The sequence below is a fragment of the Drosophila navojoa genome, chromosome 2 (assembly GCF_054131105.1).
Source record: "Drosophila navojoa isolate 15081-1374.11 chromosome 2, UAZ_NAV_1.0, whole genome shotgun sequence".
Taxonomy (NCBI): domain Eukaryota; kingdom Metazoa; phylum Arthropoda; class Insecta; order Diptera; family Drosophilidae; genus Drosophila; species Drosophila navojoa.
The window spans coordinates 30,886,162-30,908,236 of NC_142890.1; the positions used below are offsets into that span (position 1 = coordinate 30,886,162).

General features: G+C 38.3%; 1 protein-coding gene across 22 annotated transcripts in view; it reads right to left on the reverse strand.

Annotated features, from left to right (window-relative positions):
* Positions 1 to 3,191: 3,191 nt before the first annotated feature.
* Rim (Rab3 interacting molecule) overlaps positions 3,192 to 22,075 on the reverse strand; it is a 43,152-nt gene continuing 24,268 nt past the window's right edge. For 6 of the 22 annotated variants that reach the window (XM_089265570.1, XM_089265562.1, XM_089265561.1 and 3 more), the window contains 12 exons: positions 21,200 to 21,334; positions 20,460 to 20,642; positions 17,965 to 18,087; positions 16,703 to 17,077; positions 15,708 to 16,051; positions 12,115 to 14,837; positions 10,585 to 10,710; positions 10,045 to 10,264; positions 5,860 to 6,037; positions 5,626 to 5,793; positions 4,644 to 5,563; positions 3,192 to 3,758 (listed from right to left, as the gene is read on the reverse strand). In XM_089265570.1, the coding sequence (XP_089121696.1) occupies positions 5,357 to 5,563; positions 5,626 to 5,793; positions 5,860 to 6,037; positions 10,045 to 10,264; positions 10,585 to 10,710; positions 12,115 to 14,837; positions 15,708 to 16,051; positions 16,703 to 17,077; positions 17,965 to 18,087; positions 20,460 to 20,642; positions 21,200 to 21,334 (4,782 nt within the window). In that variant the 3' untranslated portion in view covers positions 3,192 to 3,758; positions 4,644 to 5,356. Of the gene's footprint in view, positions 3,759 to 4,085; positions 4,216 to 4,643; positions 5,564 to 5,625; positions 5,794 to 5,859; positions 6,038 to 7,425; positions 7,643 to 10,044; positions 10,265 to 10,584; positions 10,711 to 12,114; positions 14,838 to 15,707; positions 16,052 to 16,702; positions 17,078 to 17,964; positions 18,088 to 20,459; positions 20,643 to 21,199; positions 21,335 to 22,075 lie in introns of those variants that run through there. The other 16 variants (XM_030388370.2, XM_030388373.2, XM_030388375.2 and 13 more) reach the window with 13 other exon arrangements.

The window sequence follows — 22,075 nt, forward strand, 5'->3', positions numbered from 1 at the left end:
TAATCTACTTTAGCTATAATTATATATAATCTCTCAACCTCAACCTATGATTAAGTCCATAGGATACATTAGCCTCTCAGAGTTAGATTATATTCAAATGGAGCCCTCTCTCTCTCATTCCCCCGACATGTAATGTTGTTGAAAGCTTAAAAAATACCCTAAATAAATAAAAGATTTCTCGTTTTGTTTTATTAGAAAACAATTTTAATGAATATTTTTTTTGTTTTGTTCTTTAAATGATGGCTTCATTAAAGTTATAGTTTACACAATTTCAAGGTCTGCGTTCGTGTCACTATTTATGCCTTCTTTTCTGCAAATTTTCTATCTTTTTTTCTGTTTAAATATTATAGTATAATTACATAATTTCTCTTTTTGGATGTCTTGTTTTTTTTTTTTATATATTTTCATTTTCACAGTTTATTGTCGTTTCTCGACCTTCGATTTCTGTCGAGATATTAAAATACAATATATTCGAAGCGTATTTCACGCTGCCATTTGCTTTAATTAATATTGTGTTGTTTTTTTTTTTTTTTCATTTTAGTTTGGTTTGCTTGTCAACATTTTGCAATAAATGATATATCTTTCTGTTGTTGTTGTTGCTGTTGTGTATTTAATTTGTTTTTTCAGTTTGAACTTAGTAAATAGAAATTTTTGGTTTCACTTTTGTTTTTGGTTTAAATAACTTGACGTAATATATCTTGCGTTTCATTAACAATTCTATGTGTGTGTGTGTGTCTGTTAGTGTTTGTGTGTGTGAGTGTTTAGCTGTGTGTAATGTTGTTCCATTTCATGACTTCTCTATATAACGAATTAATAGCTGGAATTATAAATAGATGCTCGAATATGAATAATGTTCTATGCGGCGCAAATGCCCTTGCCAAAGATATACTATTGTCGATATAGATATATCTTCTATATAGAAGTTGGATTGAAGCTGTCTTTCAAATAAACCTATACAAAATAGTCTTAGCTTTTAAGCTGCTTAACGGACAGTTGGACAGATATCTCAAACTGTTTTTAACAATATATATCCGAATGAAAAATTTTTTTTTATTTTTTACTCCACACTGTCTTTGGTAAGCGCATTTGAGAGTCGTTGCTTGCCGACCTTGGCAGTTATTGTATTGTTTTTCTTGCTGCTATTGGCTGATTATTAAAAGCAGTTAAGTGATAAGATTTCATAGGAGGAGAGCAAATGAAATAAAATGTAGAGCTTAGTCTAGAAAGGTCTTTGCTGTGGTATGCGAATGCTTAGAGAAAAGTGTAAAATTTTACTAGCTAGTAGTTTGTATGCACTGTATGTCTATGTCTATTTGTAATGTATATGTCTAAGTCTATGTCTATGTATATGTATATGTGTTTGTAGCTGTATATGTGTCTGCGTACAGCTATATCGGTATGCTGTATCGTATAATTACTTGCTGGAAACCTCGCTGATAGTATTGAAGTTCTTTAAAGCGCGCTTTGCATTTGGTTCTACAGGATGTTGAGCCTCCACGTTCTGCAGCAACATTTTGAATGCATTTCCCTGTTTGGTATTTTCTGGCAATAATTACATATTTATATTTGATTTGATATTATTTAGCGGTAGATATAGAACGTTTCAACGGTCATGCAACGGCATCCGCATCTGTAGTTGAATCTGTGTGCAAAAAGCTGATGAATGGACGGACGGGTTGAAATAAATATCGTTAGCCAACTGAGTTCTGAGGAATGAATTGAATGTACTTAGATATATATAGTACAATATATCTACGATCTGTTGCTAGGAACAATACAATAGCTATTTGACGTATACATTTAAATGTTTAACAATACAATACATTATTTTTGTGTATATAAAAATCTACTGCTCCCATCCTAGTTCCCTCGCAGGCCTCTGATATGTTTACTCAAAATGAACCATTTGAGGACCTCAAATGCATTGCAAAATGTTGTGCCAGAGAACGCAACCAGACGCCAAAGTAAAGCATAAATATGCATATGCATATGCATGCACATATGTATGTATGTGAATTTATTTCTTTTGTAACGTTCTCTCTCAATACCGGCTAAGCATTGCATGTTGCATGTATTGTGTGTGTTGTGTGTGTTGTGTTCTTTATCCGTTCATTAGCAAGCAGGTAACATTTTTACAGCTCACACTATTTATTATGTTGAAGGTACGATGCGTTATTCTCTTACTTCGAGCTAGCTGACGTGGGCAAGTTGAATTAGACAAAGGATATGCGAGATATATGCGTATAGAAGCGAGATTGTGTTATGCGAATGCGTTACATGTTATCTATAATCTGTTATCTGTTCTCTGTTGTCAGTGTTCTGTACTCCGTTGTCTGTTATCTGTTATCAGCTCAGCGCTGGCTGCAGAAACTTAAGCATTTTGGGGTAGCTGCCAAGTTTTCGCAGCTGTGCAAAAAACAATATGAATAAAATAAGCAGAAGCCAAAAAAATTATTCATGAATAACAAATTCACCTTTATGGGCTTTATAAGTATATGACTTTTATATATATATATATATATATATATATATATATTTATTATATATATATATATATATATATATATATATATATATATATATATATATATATATATATATATATATATATATATATATAAATATGTGTGTGTGTACTTGTATGTTATCTATGTACAGCTTAAGAATTACATTTGTTGTGTATTCATGTAAGTGTGTGTGTGTTGTTTGTTTTCATTTTCTAAATTAAATTTGTTCAATCGTCACGCTTAATAAGTATTTGGTTTGGATTATTATATATCTCATATATCATATATCTCATTTTAGTTACTTTCTGAATAACTTTAAGTTTAATTTATCGTACGTTAGGCTTATTTAAGTGTTAGTGGTTCTTTGCTTGCTTAAACTTTTATATATATATATATATATATGTATATATTTGTGTATACATATATTGTATATAGTATATACTCGTAAATATTTTCTTGAAAATCTATAACTTTAATTTATTGATTTAGATTTATCTATTAAACAACTTGCATCTGCACGTAAATCTTTGTCTCCACATCCTGCTTCCTCCAATTACTTATTGTAATTATTTATCATCTTTTATCCCATTATTCTTTTTGTTTTCCATCTTACTGACTTTTCTTTAGGTGTATTACCGACATTAGCACCTTATCTTGGTTGTGTGCAACTTGCATATTTTCTGCTGTTTGTCTGTATATCTATTTATTAATAATAATTATTCATAATAATAATCATAATCGTATTACGAAAATAATAGCGATCTTAAGTGTGTAATAAAAATGTCTTCAAATACGCTCTCATTCAGTTACAAATTCACTTTAATTTCATATTTTTATAATATTTTATATTCTTCTCTCTTTTATGTTAGATCGCATTATATTTAAATATTATATATCTTGAATTTTATGGTGCAGTTTAATCTTTTACTGCACTGCTTGTATTAGCGGGTATGGGTTTAAATGCATTTGTTTTCATGACTTACAAAATTACCTAGATCTTTACTGTCCTAAGGATATCTTCCGATCGAGAATAAGAGTAAGAAATCAATTATACAAATCAAAAATTTCATACAAATTGGACATAGATTAGGCCAGCAACATGCCGAATGGGAGTATCGGGCGACAGCTCCAGATGCTCATCCGGGGTGTTCTACTTCCTTTACCTCTCCCAACAAAGCGTAGCAGGTCCTGCTGGCTGACCTTGGTCCTTTGCTATTTGGCTGCCTGGCTGGCAGCTCTTTGCAAGGGTTACTGCAACGATTACCACCAAAAAATTAGCTAACGGCATCTCGGCAAATGTATTTCTTATATAATGCAATGTTAATTGTTTATTAGCGGGCAAATTAATTGTTATTTGCTTGTGAGCGGTTTTTTTTTCTTTTTGCTTTTGATTGTTTTTGTTTAGTATTATTGTCGATTGGCAGTTATTTGATAGTAAAATGGCAAATGGCTGTGCTAGCGCGTTATACAGAAAGCTGCTTAAGAACAAAAAAGAGCTTCATTCGTATGCAATAAGTGGAGAATAAAATCGTTATCAATATGCATAAGTTAGTTGTTAGTTATAGTGTGTGCACTTACAATTCAGGTCAGTTTGCAAGTTTGGAATTTGTTTGTGCTTGGTGCTTTAAAGTGTTTTCACTGTAGCTGGAAAGTGTTATTCACCCTGCTCCTCCATTATTGATTCACCGGCCCAAACAATCGGACGACCCTGATGTGGGTACACATTCGAGAATTGCATTGTAATTGTCATTCATCAGCTTCGTTAACCCTAACTAATATGATTATAATATAATGTGTGTCTAACAATCTATGTTGACAGCTAGCCGAAATTTGCCATTTTGATTTACTTTTGGTTTTGGGTTCTGGGCTTTGAATTCTTAATGTGTTCATGTTTCGAGTTTAGTTCAGGAATTGGGCAAAGCAAGATTAAAGTTAGTGGAATCGAGTAGTTTAGAGTTTGTTAGCAAGTAGTATAAGAAAATAGGTCAAAGAGGAATTATCGCATACGATATGAATGATAAGGATATGATAGTACGATATTACGATAAATGGTACGTTAACTACATGCATGCAGAAGACTAAATTGATCGTGGTTTTGGTTGTTTGTTTCAGGTAGTTGGGGATTGAGAAACATACCTATATGAGTATTGTTCGAGTCTATATATAACTACGTTGAAGTTGTATGCTATGCCAAAAGAACGTAACGGTAACGGTAACGATAACGGTGATATAGATATTAGGTGACTTTCGATAGGTGTTTAACTTTCTTTTGGCTTAAAATCTTTCATTTTTTTTAAGTATATATATATATATATATATATATATATATATATCTGATCTCTTGCTGGCACTGATAAATATATATATGGATATATATTATAATGGATTTTGCGGTGTAATCGATTCATATACAGGTGTGTGCGCGTGTGTGCTCTTTTGTATTTTTAGCTAACTAAAAACAAATGCAAAATATGTATGCAATCAATTTGTTGTTGGTTTTCAACTACTATTTAAATTTGGTATTGTTTCATGTTTATCTTTTTTGTTGCTGTTTGTGTTCGTACAGATGCTTTGTGAATCGCTTAACTACGAAGTTAAATTTTTTTGTTTTGTATTTGAAGTTTTTTGTTTCGTATGTCAATACTGTTGAATAAAATGTAGCTACATATGTGTATGTATATGTATTTATATATATGCATGTATTTATATCTTTGGCTCGTGCTCTGAGTATTTTAGTTTTAAATCAATTAGCAAGTCGATATTGAGTTGAATTTTTATATATAATAATAATATTTGAGCTGAGTTGAGTTGAGTTAAGTTTGAGTTGAATTGAGTTGAGTTCAAGTAGTTTAGAGTTTGAGTGAGTCGAGTGAGGCTATTGATGAGCGCCTAGAGCCTAAACCTATATTAGTGGGACAACTGACCAGTGAGGTGGTGCCGAAGAGCTTATACCAGCCGATAACGATATTCGATAGATTCAGATCGTCGAGCATTATTTGTGCCACACCCATAAACACTTTCTTTTCAATCCGGCCGTAGTCGCCCCAAACGGTCACCTGGACAGATAATTGATGTCAATTAATAGATCTATATATATCTATCAGCTAGGCTCACTCACCTGCAATACGCAACCGCTGTACGACTGCTTGAATACCAATTGCTGCTGATAGAGCGGATCCAGCGTGCGCCGAGCCGTAGAGGTTTTCATCTTGTCAATGCAACGCTTGCCCGACACCAGATAAACTTTCACGTAGGGCGCGGGCAACATCTTCGACGACGGCTTTTGCTGCCAGGTGCATAGTATTACGTATTAGATACTCCCCTCCTTTAGTTGATTTGTGCATTCACTTACCTGCAAGCCTCTGGCTCGTATCACCTCAACCTCAAGAAAGCCCTTCTGATGGCACAGCGACAGCTGAATGTCACCTAGTGAGGGGGCGCCGAGCACCTGACGACCAACCAATTGACCCGGTCCAAGGCCATCCACAAACTCATTCAGGGCTCCATCATTGCGTAATGATGGCGAAAATCTATAGGAATTTTCAGTTTTTTGTTTTGTTTTTTTTTTTTTTTTTTGTGTTTCGTGTTTAAAAAGTTAAAGACTTTAGAAAGGTATTCGATACAGAACATTCATCACATAGATCTCATTGAAAAGGAATAAAAACAAAGAAGTACAAGATTTTGAGAAAAAAGAACAGTTTTAGCCCGGTTCCACTGATTAATCAGTATCTGATGGAATGTCGAGAAACTTTATGAAGATCGTCTGTGGAACCAGACTGTTATACACAGGGAGTTGTAGAAAGACAGTTAAATTGTTGTAAGTCTTGGTGGTTGTTGTGTACGTTGGTTTACGACTGGTTCTGTGGATGGGTATGGTAAGTGTGGTTGTGGATGTGGATGTGGTTGTGGTTTTGGTTCGTGGTAGTAGTGGACCATGTACTGACAGAGTAGTGCACACAAGAGAGTTAATAGCATGCAAGCTTTTGTTTTTCATTTGATTTCTGCTGCTGAAATCAACAAAGCCAATATAAATTGTACTTAGTTAAAATAGAATTACTGAAGCATTTTACATATATTTGTATAAATATATTCATATATTTATATTACAATACATAAAATAGTTCCCGTTGTGTCTATGAGGAAGTTAAATGGTACATCAATGGTGCCACAATGAAGTCTAGGTGCCTAGTACATTAGTAATAGTTAATAGAGTTTAGCTTAAGGCCTGTAATTTACTTTATTTTATTTGCATTTTATTTTTATTTTTATTTTTTCTTACACACACATCAAATAGTATAAATATATACATATTTAAGGAAATCATACAAGTATATTTGGAAATAATGAGCTAAGCGACAATAAATCAAATTTATTTTGGACATATATATTAGACGGAAAATTACACAAAGAAGTGAAGCGGAAAATAGAACAGAACGCAAATATATTTATAGATATACAAAAATGCAGACTGGCTCGAACGATATATCAAGGCGCACATACGTAGATAACAAGAAAGAGATGCCGGCAAAGATTGGACACAGATAAATAACATGATCAGAGAAAAATATGTGTTTTAGTCGGGTGGTATGCGGTATGACACAGGAAAGATCGAGAGCGAGAAATAGAGAGAGAAAGGCAGAGAAAGATACAGTGGGACAGAGCATGTTACAGAGAGAGAGAGAGAGAGAGAGAGAGAGAGAGAGAGAGAGAGATAGATCGTTGACTATGGCAACGGAAGTCGAATTGAAGAAAATAGAGAGTGAGGCAGATAGAGAGAAAGATTCGTAGGAAAAAATAACAGAAATTTCGAGGAGAGTTTTGATGAAAGATTATTGAGTTTTTTCTATTTTTTATTTATTTTAACTGTTGTAGTTAGGTATATTTATTTGGCTTTTTTGTATTGGCCAGAGAAACTTACGATGAGCCCTCGGAGCTTGAGATCGAATGTATGCTGCCTGCGCTGTAGCGGGTGACCGCTGGCACCGGCGGCACCTCCACAGACCGCTGGATGCTGCCCGCCGAGCCGCGCGACTGCCTTTGATAATATGGATGTGGTGGTGGTAGTGTGATATGATGGTGACTAGTGGACGAGCCGCTCGCGCTCGAGCTGCCCAAATACTGAGCCTGATATTGGTCTGCCAAGAATATGATAGACAAACATATATATATGTATGTATATATATATATATATACACATATACATATAGTGAACGATTGAGAGAGTTCAGTACGAGTTATATAGTACAATATGGTTGATGTATGAGTGATAGATGTACTCAAAAACTCAAAGGCTCGAACTGAACAATGCTTTGATTCTTTTCTGTTCGTCTCTGAATGAAGGGACTTGTGTTTTGCGAAGCTGGCCTCTACTCGATGCCCGATACAATACAAACTATACTCGACGCTGGGCTCTGGGAATATACATGTATATATATAGATATATATGTATGCATATATATGTATACATTCATGTACATATAGACATGTATGGATACACCCATATGTATCTATATATATCCTGCCTATACAGAAATTATAGTACAGAGAGTGAAACGAAACTTGAAATAAAGTCGAAATCATACTGGCAAAAATGAAAAAACAAAATAAATGAAATAGTCGTAGTATATATATTATTTATAGTAATGCCGAATACTTAAGGAATCAATATTCATTGTAAGTACATTTATTCCATTTAAAATACTTAATGTATTCGTTTGCTGAGTTAATGTGTGTGAGGAATAAATTGCGACGTTTTATTTATTTTTGCTACGATTCACTGATTCAATTCCTTAGTGTGTATTTGTATTATATATATTATATATATATATATATATATATATATATATATATATATATATACAATACATATATATATATGTATTGTATGTTTATATGTATACATATTTCGAATATATGTATATTCCAAATCGATGTAAATTTTCATTGATGATATTGTTGTGTGGTATGATTAGTTTATTGTTTGTATCTTGGTGTATTTATTTTTAATTTTTTGAATGGTTTTGGCTTTCTTTGACAGAGCTCCCTGTATATACGTACGTAAATATCAAATTTTTTTGCAAAATAACAGAAAAATTGTAGAAAACAGATGATAAACATTAGTTCAATTATTAATATTCACTTTTTTTTCGATACTACTAGCAGAAGCTTCAGTTCATGCAAATCGAAATCGGAAATTGGGACCGGTGGACTTTATGGCAAAATGATTTCGAAATGTCAGTATCTGCTTTGTTAGCACTGTTTTTAGTGGGGCTTATATACCATGGGCAATCCTTACCACATAACTGCAAAGACTGATTTCGGTACTTTTCGCTAATATTAAAAAGCAGTTACTTTAGCTAGTTAAAAAGGCTGTAATAGACTGATAGGTATGTAGGTAGGTAATAAGCTAAAGTAGTATGTCTGGTAAAAGTATTTTGAAAGTTATTGTTGTTATAATAGTAGATAACTCAATGCATGCATATGTAAATCGAACAAAGTTTAAGAGTATAATGGTGGTATAATGGTTTGGTTTGAACTCAATATAGTATGTTATGTTGTAATAAATGGCACTAACAATATATAAGTAAGGTTAAACGGGCGATTGTCTTTATAGGTTAGTATTTATTGTAAATAAAAATGGCAAAGTGGCTGCGAAACTAAAATGCATTACGGAACGAGTTGGGAGCCTCCATTAGTCAACCGCACTGCAGCCACAGTGACCGTCAACAGTCAGCGCACACAGCCGAAAGCTTTGCGTAGGTCGGCATTTGCTGTATCTTCTTAGTTGCAAGCTGTTCGAAAGCTTTTGCAACTGCCGCCAGGCAAAGCTTTCGGCATGTGCGACGTCCTTTAGCAATTTCTTTGGTTTAAGCCTAAAAATACGTATCGACTTTGGATTGTTTGTTGGTGGGGTGATTTTTTTTTTGGTTGGTTGGTTTATTGCGCTTGGAGGTGAACTAAAAATCAAATAACTCAAAAGGGCTATCAGATTGCTTACAACTGAAGCGGCGCGCATGAGAGAGAAAGCTTGCAGCAAGCTTTTACGCGTAATTACTCAGTAAGAGGGACAGAGATTAATAGAGAGAGAGAGAGAGAGAGAGAGAGAGAGAGAGAGAGAGAGAGAGAGAGAGAGAGAGAGAGAGAGAGAGAGAGAGAGAGAAAGAGTGAGGTAGAGAGCAAGAGAGTCAAAAACAGCGAGCGCAACTTTTTTTAGTTTTGATATGTGAATATTTCTTACAACTAGAAATACATGGCAGCCTGCTTATCCGAAAATTAATGTGTTTTGCTTTGTAATTATGTTTGATTTTTTTTCGTAACTAATGTTTATCATCATCGTCATCAGCATCATGAACTTTAAGCATTGTTCTTTGCTTCTATTTCCGATAAAGGCAACTAAAAAGCAATTGGAATCAGAAATCAAAATGAAAACTATAAATTCAAAGCATAGCATAAATAGAGAAATTAGCTATATAGAAAGATAGTTTCACAGATAGTGAGAGACAAAAAGAGACAGAATAAGTTGGACTTGTGTGCGCACCTTTCCCCACCAGCGCCATCGCCGAAAAACTGCTCAATGGGGTCCGCCTCCGAGGACGAACCACGGGATAGGCCACCGCCACCGGCACCGCCAGCACCACCGCTGGCACCTCCGCAGGAGCGCAACTCTCGCGTGATATCACCAGGCAGCACCTCTTCACTGCGATGCACCGTGAACGAGTTCTTACCCTTCTTTCCAAAGCCCATACGTCTTTTACGACCTTTGAGTATGGCGTTATTTTAGTATTGTTTTGTTTTTTTTTTTTTTCGTTCAAGTATTTGTTACGATCGGTTAGTAAAATGTTAAGAATTATGCAAAAGATGATCGATGAATTAGTTAGTGAAATCAACAAGTTTTTTCATTCGAAAAATACAAGTGTGAGAAACCAAAGAGGCGGCTCTAGTCTAGTGAATGATTGATTCTATCACTCGAATGGAGCCTACTAATGATTTTTGGTAATTTGATATTCGGATATCTGATCATGTTCAACAAGACTACTGAAACGATTTGTATACAAAGAAAATGCAACAAGTCTCTTACCTGTTGCCGACAGTTGCGACGTCGAGTTGGATTTTTTACCCATCCCGCTGACGCCTTTTGGTGATCGTTCCTGATCCACGTTGCCGCACTTTTTGCGATCCGTTGTGGTATCTGACAGACTGCCATCTGTGGAGCGCACACAAACAATAGCAATGAAAGCACAGATAAAATATTAGAAATAAGAATTTCCGAAGTTAGATTAGAAATCCTGTGCAAATATTGTACTAAACAGATATCTAAATAAATATCTTTGGTCCTCCAAATATTTGATCATCATAAAACAAAACAAATAAGAAGGCTCTAGTCGAGACTGCTCGACTAGGACATTCTCTGAACCCTCCAAGCTGATATTCTAATCATTCTACACTTCTTTTATGCAAACATACATACACACGCACGTATAAGAACGCGCCTGCTAACTGGATGAATTATCGAGGCTTATACCCTGAAAAGAGGTAATGAAACTACAATAACTATAAAGAGCTCATACAACAAGAACAAGACTCAAAATATGATTATCTGCAAGACTCCATTGGTCGAACTACATAATTTATATATTTATCTGTTCAGTAGTTCAACATTGACCCATCTGAATTTAGGAAGAAGCAGTTTACCACGCCATTAGCGGACGTTTCGTAAATAAAAAAATCAATAACAATATCAATATCAATATCAATATCAATCTCGATAGAATAGACTGCAGGAATCAAAGTAAGAAATAATTATTGGATTTCACTCCGGTTAGCAAACGTCCCATAATTTATTTAAATTACTTTGCTATCAATTTTTATACCCATTTAAAATGGGAAATCAGGGTATAATGGTTTTGTTGAAATGTATGTAACAGGCAGAAGGAGGCGTGGCAGACCCCACAAAGTATATATATTCTTGATCAGGGCGACGAGCTGAGTCGATTTAGCCCTGTCCGTCCGTCCGTCGATTTCAGAAGATATAAAAGCTAGAGACTTAAACTTTTTTTATCAGTTTATCACTAAAAAACGATAACTCATTCCGATACTTTTTTATCGATAAAAAACCTTATCGAAGATCATTAAAATAATTATATCTGCTACATCTTTCAAGCTAGAGTCTCCAAATTTAAAATGTATATTAAGATGAACTTTATACAATTTCGGTTTTTGTTAAAATTTACCTCCCCCCTCACCATCATCTTTGTAAAAGTCGTATATCAAATACTAGACACTTGTGCTTCGGTATACACATACATTTATACATCATGATTACGTTCTGAAAGTTTCATTACGATCGTACGTCTAGAAATTAAATTATTCAACAAATAAGTTCTCATTATATTGAAATATTATTGAAATATCAGTTGCTTGTAGAGTTCAGGGGATCTCGTAGTCGAGCAGTCTCGACTAGAGCTTTCTTACTTGTTAGGTTAGAAATCAATTCAGAATATATGTATGTATGTATAAATTTTTTGGTTACAGATGATTCTAATCTAATGCTTTTGATTTTTTGTGATATCTGATATTTGGATCATGTGCTTCAATATCCAATACATACCGGCTTTCTCCTCAGTTCCGCCGCCGCCGTCGGCTGATTTTGCACCACTTGGCTCGTTGACACCGTTCTTCTCCTTGTCGTACTCACTGAAATCGTCGTCGAGCATCGCATCGATTGCATCCCAATCGATGATATCGATAGGTGCATCCGCATCCGCATCCGCATTAACATTCGTATTAGCATTTGTTGTTGTTGCGTTTGGTTCATTCGTGTTATTTGTATTTGTTGTTGTTGTGGTTGTTGTTGTAGTTGTATTTGTGGCAGTTGTTGTAGCAGTCGTTGCGGTTATTATCGTTGTCGTCGTTGTTATTGTTGTTGTTGCCGCATCATTCGACGATGTGTTTGTTGTTGCATTTGTAATGAGATTTGTGCATGTATTTGGTGGTTGTGGTTGTTGTTGTTGTGTAAGATTGATTGATGTTGCGTCATGGGTCAAGTTGTTGGCGTCGTTTGTTGTTGTTGTTATTGTGGTGGTATTGTGTATTGATGATGGGGCATGTTTATTGGGTGATGCGTTTGTTGTTGTTATTGGTTGATTAGCGACACCATGATGTTGTTGTTGTTGTTGTGGGGGATTTGCAAAAGAGGAAGAAGAAGCATTATTAGCATTATTACCATCGCAGACGATAATACCAGTAGCGGCAGCGGTAGCTGCGGCAGATGTTGCACCACCGCTCCCACCACTAGATTTCGTCAATTGTTCCGATGCCGATGCCAACAATCCGTTTACAGCGATGATGCCTTCTTTCCCTTTTTGCCTAATTGATTGTGGTTGTTGTTGTTGTTGCTGGTTGTTGTGAAATTGACTAACACTACTAACACTACTCGCTGCGTGGCTATTGTGATTGGTGTAGTGGCTACTGTTGTGATTGTTACTGTTGTATGTACCACTGTTCTGTGCACCGCCCCCACCAACACCACCACCGATCGCCTCCATGGGCGAGAAGTTGTGCGCGTTTTGCGCGCTAGGCGGATGCGGAAGATTGCGACGCCGCTTCATGTAGGGCGCAGCGGGTCCGTAGAGCTTTTGCTGGCTGGTGCGCTGCAGATCGAGAGACATGTGATTGCGAGCATCGACGCCACGACGGTGTGGACCACGGAAGAGGGAGGGTGCTACGCCGCGTCGGGTCCATCCCACATCCGAGTCGTAGGTGATGGTCACGATCTTGTCATCGGTGACCAAGAAATGCGAATGACTCAGCGGATTGGCGGCATCCACATTGGCGCCCATATACGACTGACGTATGTTCGTCTCTGAGCCGTATCGGCGACTGCTAGGCAACTGCTCCTCACAGGGGTGATAGGCATGCGGCATCAGCTCATGTGGGGCCACCTCGTCCTCGTAACGTATGCGCCGCCTGCCCCAGCTCTTTGTATGCAAATCATCGTAGTCCAGGGAACGCGACTGGCCCTCATGAAACATGCGCCGTCGGTCCAGCTTGGGCTTCTTCAGAATCGATGTGGGTTGAGTCCGTGCTGTAGCCTCTGCTATGGGCACCGCAGAAACGAGGGCATCCTCGCTTAGCTGTCGCGATAGCCGCAGCACGGATTGCGTGGGCAGTGGTGGAGGCGGCGCGAGCTGCGTGTTCGCTCGCCGATGAGCTGTCGGCGTTGGCGTGTGCACATGGTAGGTGGGTACCACGCCCAGATTGAGCTGCGGCCCGATCAGGCCGCCCACAAAATGCTGATCAACGCATTCGCCGCACATGGGATCCGGGTCCATGGTGGGCAGCGAGGGCTCTGAGGTGCTAGCCGGCTGATACATAGAGAGGGAGGGGCGACGCAGCAGCTGCTCCGCGCTATAGGGATATGCAATGGGCTTATGCTGCGGATGGGGATGCGCATCGGCCAGGCAACAGGGATCGGTGCAGGCGCCGATAGCCAAGCCGGGCGTCGCCAGAGCTGTGTTTGTGGATAGCACTACCGGCTGGCTACCGTTCTGGCAGTGACTGCAGCTTTTGTCCAGGTGATCGCGTACGTAGCCCACGTACGAGCTGGGCGAGGAGGAGACCGTGTGGGCGTGGTCGTGAGCAGACGCTGGTGCTGTTATGGAGCTGCGAAAGAGATTCATGACGGGCGTGGTATACCGCTTGAATTGCTCAAAGCTGGGCAGCGCATAGGTGTGATTCGCATGAGTGGTTGCGTTGGAGGTGGCGGTGGCGGTGGCGATGGTGGGGGCGTGGTCGAGCTGGCGTCCGTTGTGGCGTCGTTGGTACAAGTCAAGCGACGGCTGTATGAATGTGTTGGGCAAATGAGGTGAATAGTAAACGCTATGCGTATGCAAATGGGGCTCGAGTGGCTCGAGGTTAAGCGGCGTCTCCTCCGCCATCAGGGCCGGCTCCACGAAGAACTGCTCGATCAGCTCGCCGCTGTTTGTGTCCGTCACGAGTACCTGCTGTGGTGCGGTCATTGGCAGTGGTATAGTTGTGGGTGGTGGCGGAGCTGCAGATGTGGCACCGCTGAACCCACCCAATGCGGCTGTGTTGGGCGGCGAATCGGCGGCAGCCATTGCAGCCAGGTGCTGTAGCTGCTCGAGCTGCTCCAGCAGCAGAAGCTGATGGGTCCCGCCACCACTGGAGAGATAGTCGCAGTCGTCCACCTCGATGGTGTTCGCACGGTGGTGCTCGACGGGATAGACCTTAAGGCCGGTCACCGGGCCGCCAACGGCACCGCCCAGTATGCTATTTTGGGCGCCGAACAGATTGCGCCAGTTGCGTGGAAAGCTGATTTTGATTTATTTGGTTGTTATCGGTGGCGGGTGGTTGGATGGGTGGTTGTTCGGTGGTTTTAATGTGAGCCAGTGTCGAATTTGTTGTGTTTTCGTATTTATTTGCATTGAATGTACATGTTAACAGCATGCGTTGTTAACATTTACGTTAACAGCCCAGCGTATGGTGGGGTAATTTTGGAGGTGAATTTGAATTTTTTAGTTTGTGAGAAATTACAAACGATCGTCGGGAAATGCAAGCGCAATGGTTGGCGTCCGAGGTCAGCGAGTGTAGGTTTGTGGTGGTTCGTTTGTGTGGTGAGTTATTGTGATTGTAATTGTGTGGGTGTGTGTTAGTGTGTTTGGAGTGAGCGAGTGTGGTGAAGAGCACGCAAAAGCAGTGAACACAAAAGAGAGAGCAGCGCGCGTCGAGCGTTGGTCGATTTTTTGTTTATCGGTTTTATTGTTTTCGTTAACGTTTTTGTTGGTTTCGTTTGGTAAGAAAAACACAAAAAGTAAATGCAGAAAGAAAACTTTATGTTTTTTTTTCGGATTGCCTTGCTTTTGTTAACTGGTGTATGTATCTGTGTGAGTTTCTTTGTGCGTGTCTTTGGTGTAATGAGTTAAGCGCGGATTTCTGATTCGCAATTCAATTTATTCAGAGACTAATTAACGGGGAAATTTTGGATTTTGTAGCCTCTACTCGAAAAAGTTTTTACCAATACTTGTGTGTAGCCCACAATCGTAATTTCAGCATAATTTTGGCAGCTTTGCTTTGGCATGGCTTGGCGACATTAACGAAGCCGACGCGAGTGTAGCGAGCCAGGCGCCAGCTTTGTTGTAGCTCAGCGTCGCATCGAGCTCTACAGCTCGGCCAACAACTCACCTGAGGCCACGTGAGGTGCGCGGTCGCTCCGACTGCGTAGAGAACGCACTCGAGGTCACACTGACCACCGACTCCATGTCTGAGTCACCAAACTCGCCCATAAAGTCCTTGTCCGGCGACAGCGAATGCCTTGGTCGCATCCGCGTGTCCATCGACTGCAGATCACTATCTGAAAGTCCCGTATAATGTCGTTCCCAGCCACCCATGCCGGTGCTGCGATACGTCGCCTGATGGTGCGGCTGCCGTGTGCGATGCCGGCCAAAGCGGCTGCCCGATGCCAGCCGCTCGTCAAAGTCCTGACCCAATCGATCGCGCAACATGGCGCTGCGAGAGGTTTGTGGCACCTTCGAAGAGAGTAATCAATTTGTTATAGCCTGAGCACTATATGAATAGGTGTAATTGGCCAGCAAATCTTTAGTCGACAGAAATGCTTTTAAAATTATGCAGCCCTAGACACAGCCACAGTGGCTGTGTATTTCTCACAGAAACCTAATTTTAGCTACGTTATAGTATTCAAGCTACGCTGAACTACAATTTTTAGGTATTCCGGGTACAATTTGTAAGAAAGCTTTAGTTGAGATGCCTCCCTGGAAAATATTTCGACTTTTAAGTAAATGCAACTCTATGTTTACTAATGCAGAAAAACTTAAAAAGAATTTTGACCAGAAAAAAATAGGTCCGTGACATTCAAGTTTGCATCTTTATAATCAAATAAGAACAGAATTCGAATACACAACTCCGAGGTGACTGATTGCAACTGCAGATCCCGAAATACTTCGAGTTCCGAATAATTGGTTACAAAATAGACATAAAATTAAACACTAAATGTGGGGAGTCTGCCCTAAAGCAGTACGAGATATATTGTAATAACTAAAGAAATAGATATTGATTTATCTGTATTAAAATATAATATGGTACGGAAAAGTAAAAGCAAAAGATGTTAACCAAAGATATATATAATTAGCTGGGACTGTCAACCTTAGTCTATAATTTACCTGTGGCAGTTGTCGTTTCTTGGGCGATCCCGTAGGCGTGGCAGTGGCAGAACGAGACTGGAAACGCTGCTGCTGTGGCGTCTGTGCCGCCGTCGAAGCACTGTTGCTTCCGCCGGCGTAGGCCGCGGCGTTGGGTGAACCGTGAATTGGAAGCACTGGATAGTCAATGTAACGATCGTCGGGCGGCGATAGCGATCCTCGCCGCGGACTGCTGCTCCTGTAGCCGTAGCCTGAGCCTGGATGTCCTTGATGGCCGTGATAGTTGTCACCGGGAGCTGCCGAGTGGCTACGCTGGCTCAGGCTAATGCCACCAGGTCCGATGGCGGAACCGACACCATTGGCACCGCCTCGTCGGTAGTAGCCCGTTGCAGAACTCTGATGTGACCGCGAGAGAGCAGAGAAAAAACATTACATACGTTAGCGACCAACGATAGAGGAGGGAATTAGCTTCAGGCTTTAACCGGCCTGCACTCAGGTCTGAAGTCCGGCATCCGCGAGAGCTTACGGCTAGGCATACACATACAAGCGTATACATGTATGTATATAGTAAATATACATACATGTATAGTAAATATATATATATATAAATATATATATATATTCTTATAAATATATATATTTATATATATACTTGTGAGTGGAGTAGAGTGGCTTTGAAATTCATTCAAGTTCATAATTCAAGTGTGTGGGTGTGCTTGCTGTTTAGGTGTAAGTGTGGTTTGATTAACTGTTACTGCAATTCTACTGGAACACGGATTATTAGTACGTGAATGAACGGAGGTAATTACAGTTAAGTAGTAAAGGCATACGGAATAAGTATGTATACTTAGCAAGAGAAATCGAAACAAAATCAATCAAATACACATGGAAACAAGACTCCGATCTCCAATCAGTCGGGAACAGAGCAAGGCTGCTTTGTTTGGAGACTGATAAAAGCATCGATATAATAAAGGCTTGAGTTTGTATATGTATATAAACAATTAGTTGAGTTATGTTAAGTAGTTTGATTAGTAATAGTAGTAGTAGTAGTAGTAATAGTAATAGTAGCAGTATTTGTATAACGAAAGTGCAGAAAACTGTAGGCCTGGCTGACTAGCAGTAGCTAACTAGATGATGATATATGAAAGTGGCCTATTGATTCGCTTGGAGCACTTTATCCATTGCTCGGACTGCCTGTGTTGTGTGTGTGGCTTACAGTGCGCTGTCTGATCTGTTTAGATCGGTTTGATGGAGTGTTACGTTAATTTAGCTTAGGTGCAAACCTGATTGTGATAACTTTGTCCAATGCCAGATACTGTGCGATAATCTCTGGCCATCATTCCGGCCACCCGTTTGCGGCCCTGGGGCGACATGTCACGTCTGGATCGACGCTCATTTAGATCGAGCTGAATTATGCGAGTTTAACGATTTGTGGATGGGACCAATTCGGGTAGCATATTTCGGATATACATATAAAATATATATATATATATATATGGATATATATATTTATATATATGTTCAGCATATAACCAACGGGGAGTTGATAGTGTGTGTGTGTCGAGTAAATATTTAAAGAAGAAAGATACAGAGCAAGAGAACAAGAGGAGCAAATATACATATGTGATCAAAATGAGCGAAAAAGTAAATCAAATTGGAGTTGAGTCAACTTATACATTGCATTTGTGTGTCATATAAATATATATACGCAAATTGTGTATATATACTTATGCATATAGTCTATATATATATGTGTAAACGGGCGGGTCTAATGGCTCAAATGGATCGCTAAGTCATTGTTTTTTTCTGTTTTTGTTTGGTAGCGGGGTATATTACAAGAGAAATGATAAGTCCAGTGATAATCAGCAGTACTAAAAACTAAAAGCTACGATTACAAGCAGATACAGGTAGGGCGTTGGCATGCAAAAGCTTAGGGACTAAAGGCCAGAGGTGCAGCAGATAAATAGATTATAAGTTGTTCTTTTTTGTGACTTGTTGCAAAGTTGAGTTTTGAGAGTTTTTCGGTCTTATCATTATTCATTTAGACAATGTTAAATGCTGCCTCTTGGACAGTTTTATGCAGTTAGTATGTGTTCTCAAGTATTTATGTTTACACGCATCCTTAAACCTAAATCATTTTTCTTACAAGACTTAAACTCTATGTATAGATTCGATCTTAAATGCAAAGATTATTGTTAGCTAAAACTTGATGCTTATGACAACAAAATTAATTTATAAAGATAGATTCGATAGCGCAGAGCCTTCAAATGTTACGCGCTGTTTCAGAGTTTTGGTTTTTGTTTTAGTACACATAGATGGAGAGCTGCGATCTTAGAGTAAGGAGTTCAGAAATTAGAGTTTAGAGAGTGAAAAATTTAACACGCACGCACAATGAAACAACGACACCAATTGGTAATAAAAAAAAAAAAAAAAAAAAAAAAAAAAAAAAAACATAACGAACGAAAGTCAAAAGAAAACACAGAAACATTATGGAAGAGATATTAATTATACAATATATATTTTAAATGTGTGCAAGCTTATATACAATGAATGACTTTGAATGCGTAGATGATGGGCTGATTTGAGTACAATAATTCGTCCGATTGGAGTGTGATCTGCATGCTAATTAACTGACAGGGACAGCAATAATGAAGCCTTCAGGCAACTGCCAGGAGGCTGGGCAACATGGCGTATGCGTAATGTGTGCAGAGGTGGTAATGATTTTTGCACTTAGAAGTAACGAAATGCATAGACTATAAGAAAACATGAAACGAGTAGAGTTGTGTGTAAAAACGAGAAGAACACTTAGAATTCTGACGGAACTGAATACACTTGCAGGTCACTATGAAACTTCATATTGTAATATAATTGAATTTAATTGTTTAATTGAATATAAATTGATTTAGATAACTTTTTTCTTGTAATATTTATAAACATTCTGAATCACCAATCTATCGATTTTCTTCGGCAGGTATATTGTCTAATAGATTGGATTGCATTTTCCGTGGTACAATAAAGAAATGTTAAACAAAAGAATTATTGTAAATATTTAATTTGATTTAACTGATTTTGCATAATATTTATAGAATTTCATATATTATTTCCTATAAATATATTCAGTTTTTACATATTTTGTATTAAATATGTATTGTTGTTGCTTTCCATTGGTGAGTAGTCAAATTTTATGAAAAAGCTTATAATAAAGCTAAATCTCGAATCTAACTCTTTCAAATATATAAAATTTCACAAATAGTCGGGAAACTAGTGGAGCTCGGTATTAAGTTTCTAATTAACTCTGCAAGTGTACGAGATAGAGGGGGAGAGAGAGAAAGAGAGAGAGAGAGAGAGAGAGAGAGAGAGAGAGAGAGAGAGAGAGAGAGCGGAAAGAGGCAGTTTTGCTGCTGAACGAAGAGAATAGAGTGGAATCTACGAGAGCTGTATATTTGTGTGTGTGTACTGTTTGTATATTCTAGTGCTCCTGACTGTGGCAAGCTATGTGTGTGTGTGCGTGTGTGTGTGACCCTTTAACGTCCTCGTTCTTGCTGCTGTCAGTTTTAGCTGCGTGTGTGCACATACATACTCGTATGTACATCAGTCTCTATAAACATGTATGTATGTACTTTATACATGTAAGTACATACAAAAAGAATATATATTTTCATATAATATTGGTTGTTCTTATGTTGTTATGTGACACCAAATGTGTGTGTGTTGTTGTTGTTTTTGGCAGTGTTGTTCTTGTTGTTGTTGTTGTTGTTGTTGTTGTTGTTGTTGTTACCTCGAACAGCGGCGGACTGGCAGAGCTGCCCATCGATGAGATGCTGGCACCGGGCGTCGTTCCATCGATGTCGCACTCGGATGTAGTGTCCGAGTCGCTCAGACGGGACATCGTACTGGGCGGTGATAAATGATCTGTTGGTGTCAGAATCAGGCACTCCACATCGCTGCCCTCGTCACGTAACTGTTCATCATAGTTGTTGTTGTTGTCATATAATTGTTGTTGCAATGGAACGGGGACAGCGACCGCATGTGTTGTTGTTGTCGAAGTTAAATTTGTTTGTTGTTGATTGTTGATTGTTTAGTGGTTGGTTGGTGAAAGGTGATTGTCATGAATTGTATATATATATATTTTTTTTTTATATATATATGCATTTGTATTTTTAAGGTGTGCACGACATAAACAAAAGATATGACAATGCTGAGTTAATAATTTTGTTTCAGTGGACAGTTGGGGTTAAGCATTACAACTAATGTACTAAAACTCAAGTATAAAATAGAACAAAAACAAAGATATAACACAAATTTTCTGCTTTTCAGTTTTGTGTTAAGTTTTTCGCTCAACAAATCTCGTTCCGGGGAGCTTAAGAAACCTCAACCTCAATGGCTTCACATTTATCAACATACCAACAACCAAATGAACCAAAACGAACCGGCATGAAACACAAAGGCGAATCAAATCAAAACGAAACGATAAGTGAAACGAAACAGAAGTTTGCGACTTCCTTAGATATAACATACGAGATGGGAGCTATCCTGATGCGGTTGCAGCTGGTACCACTCGGCCTCGTCGTCCAGTACGTGATGGGCCAAGTCGATGACCACTTCGCCGATAAAGTCGTTGGCCCCATAGCGCACATAATCCCACAACGTGACCTATGGATTGCAAAATTAGAATGGGAATAGTATATAGAACAGATCATGGCGAATATACAACGACAACTCATGACGACAATCTGATAATTGAGCGTCAAATTTGATTATTAATTTTGCCGAGGCGATACTTAAAAGTAAGTTCGACAACAAAATTGAGAGATGAAATGAATTATAGTTCAACGGGTATTTCAAAATTAACTGAAATATTTATATTCAGTTATAAACATTGTAAAATAGAAGTTTCAAGTAAGACTTACAAAAAACACGTAAGAAAGCTCTAGTCGAGACTGCTCAACTGCTCGACGAGGTCCCCTGAACCATTTCAATAATTATTCACACATGCATACACACACACACACTTACGCTCGCACGCATAAACACGCATTAACAGCAGCGTGGGCTCGTATAACATGTCTATGCATGCACAAGTCTTTAGTATCTGACATACATTTAAGCAAACCATTATACCCAGATTTCCTATTGAAAATCGGTTCCGGTTATAAAAAAACGAATATGATAAATAGTGATCAAATGTTATAAAAGAATCAAAATATCTGAATTGAGACTATGAAAATAGATCATCCACAGATCAGTGAGTGTATTAAATTTGCGATCAACACATATCAATTAAAATATTAATAATAACAAATAATTGTTAATTATTCACGTGGAATTATAATTAAAAGGTTAGTGTATTCATAGGAAAAAATAAAATGATCTATATTAATTTACCCGTGTGTA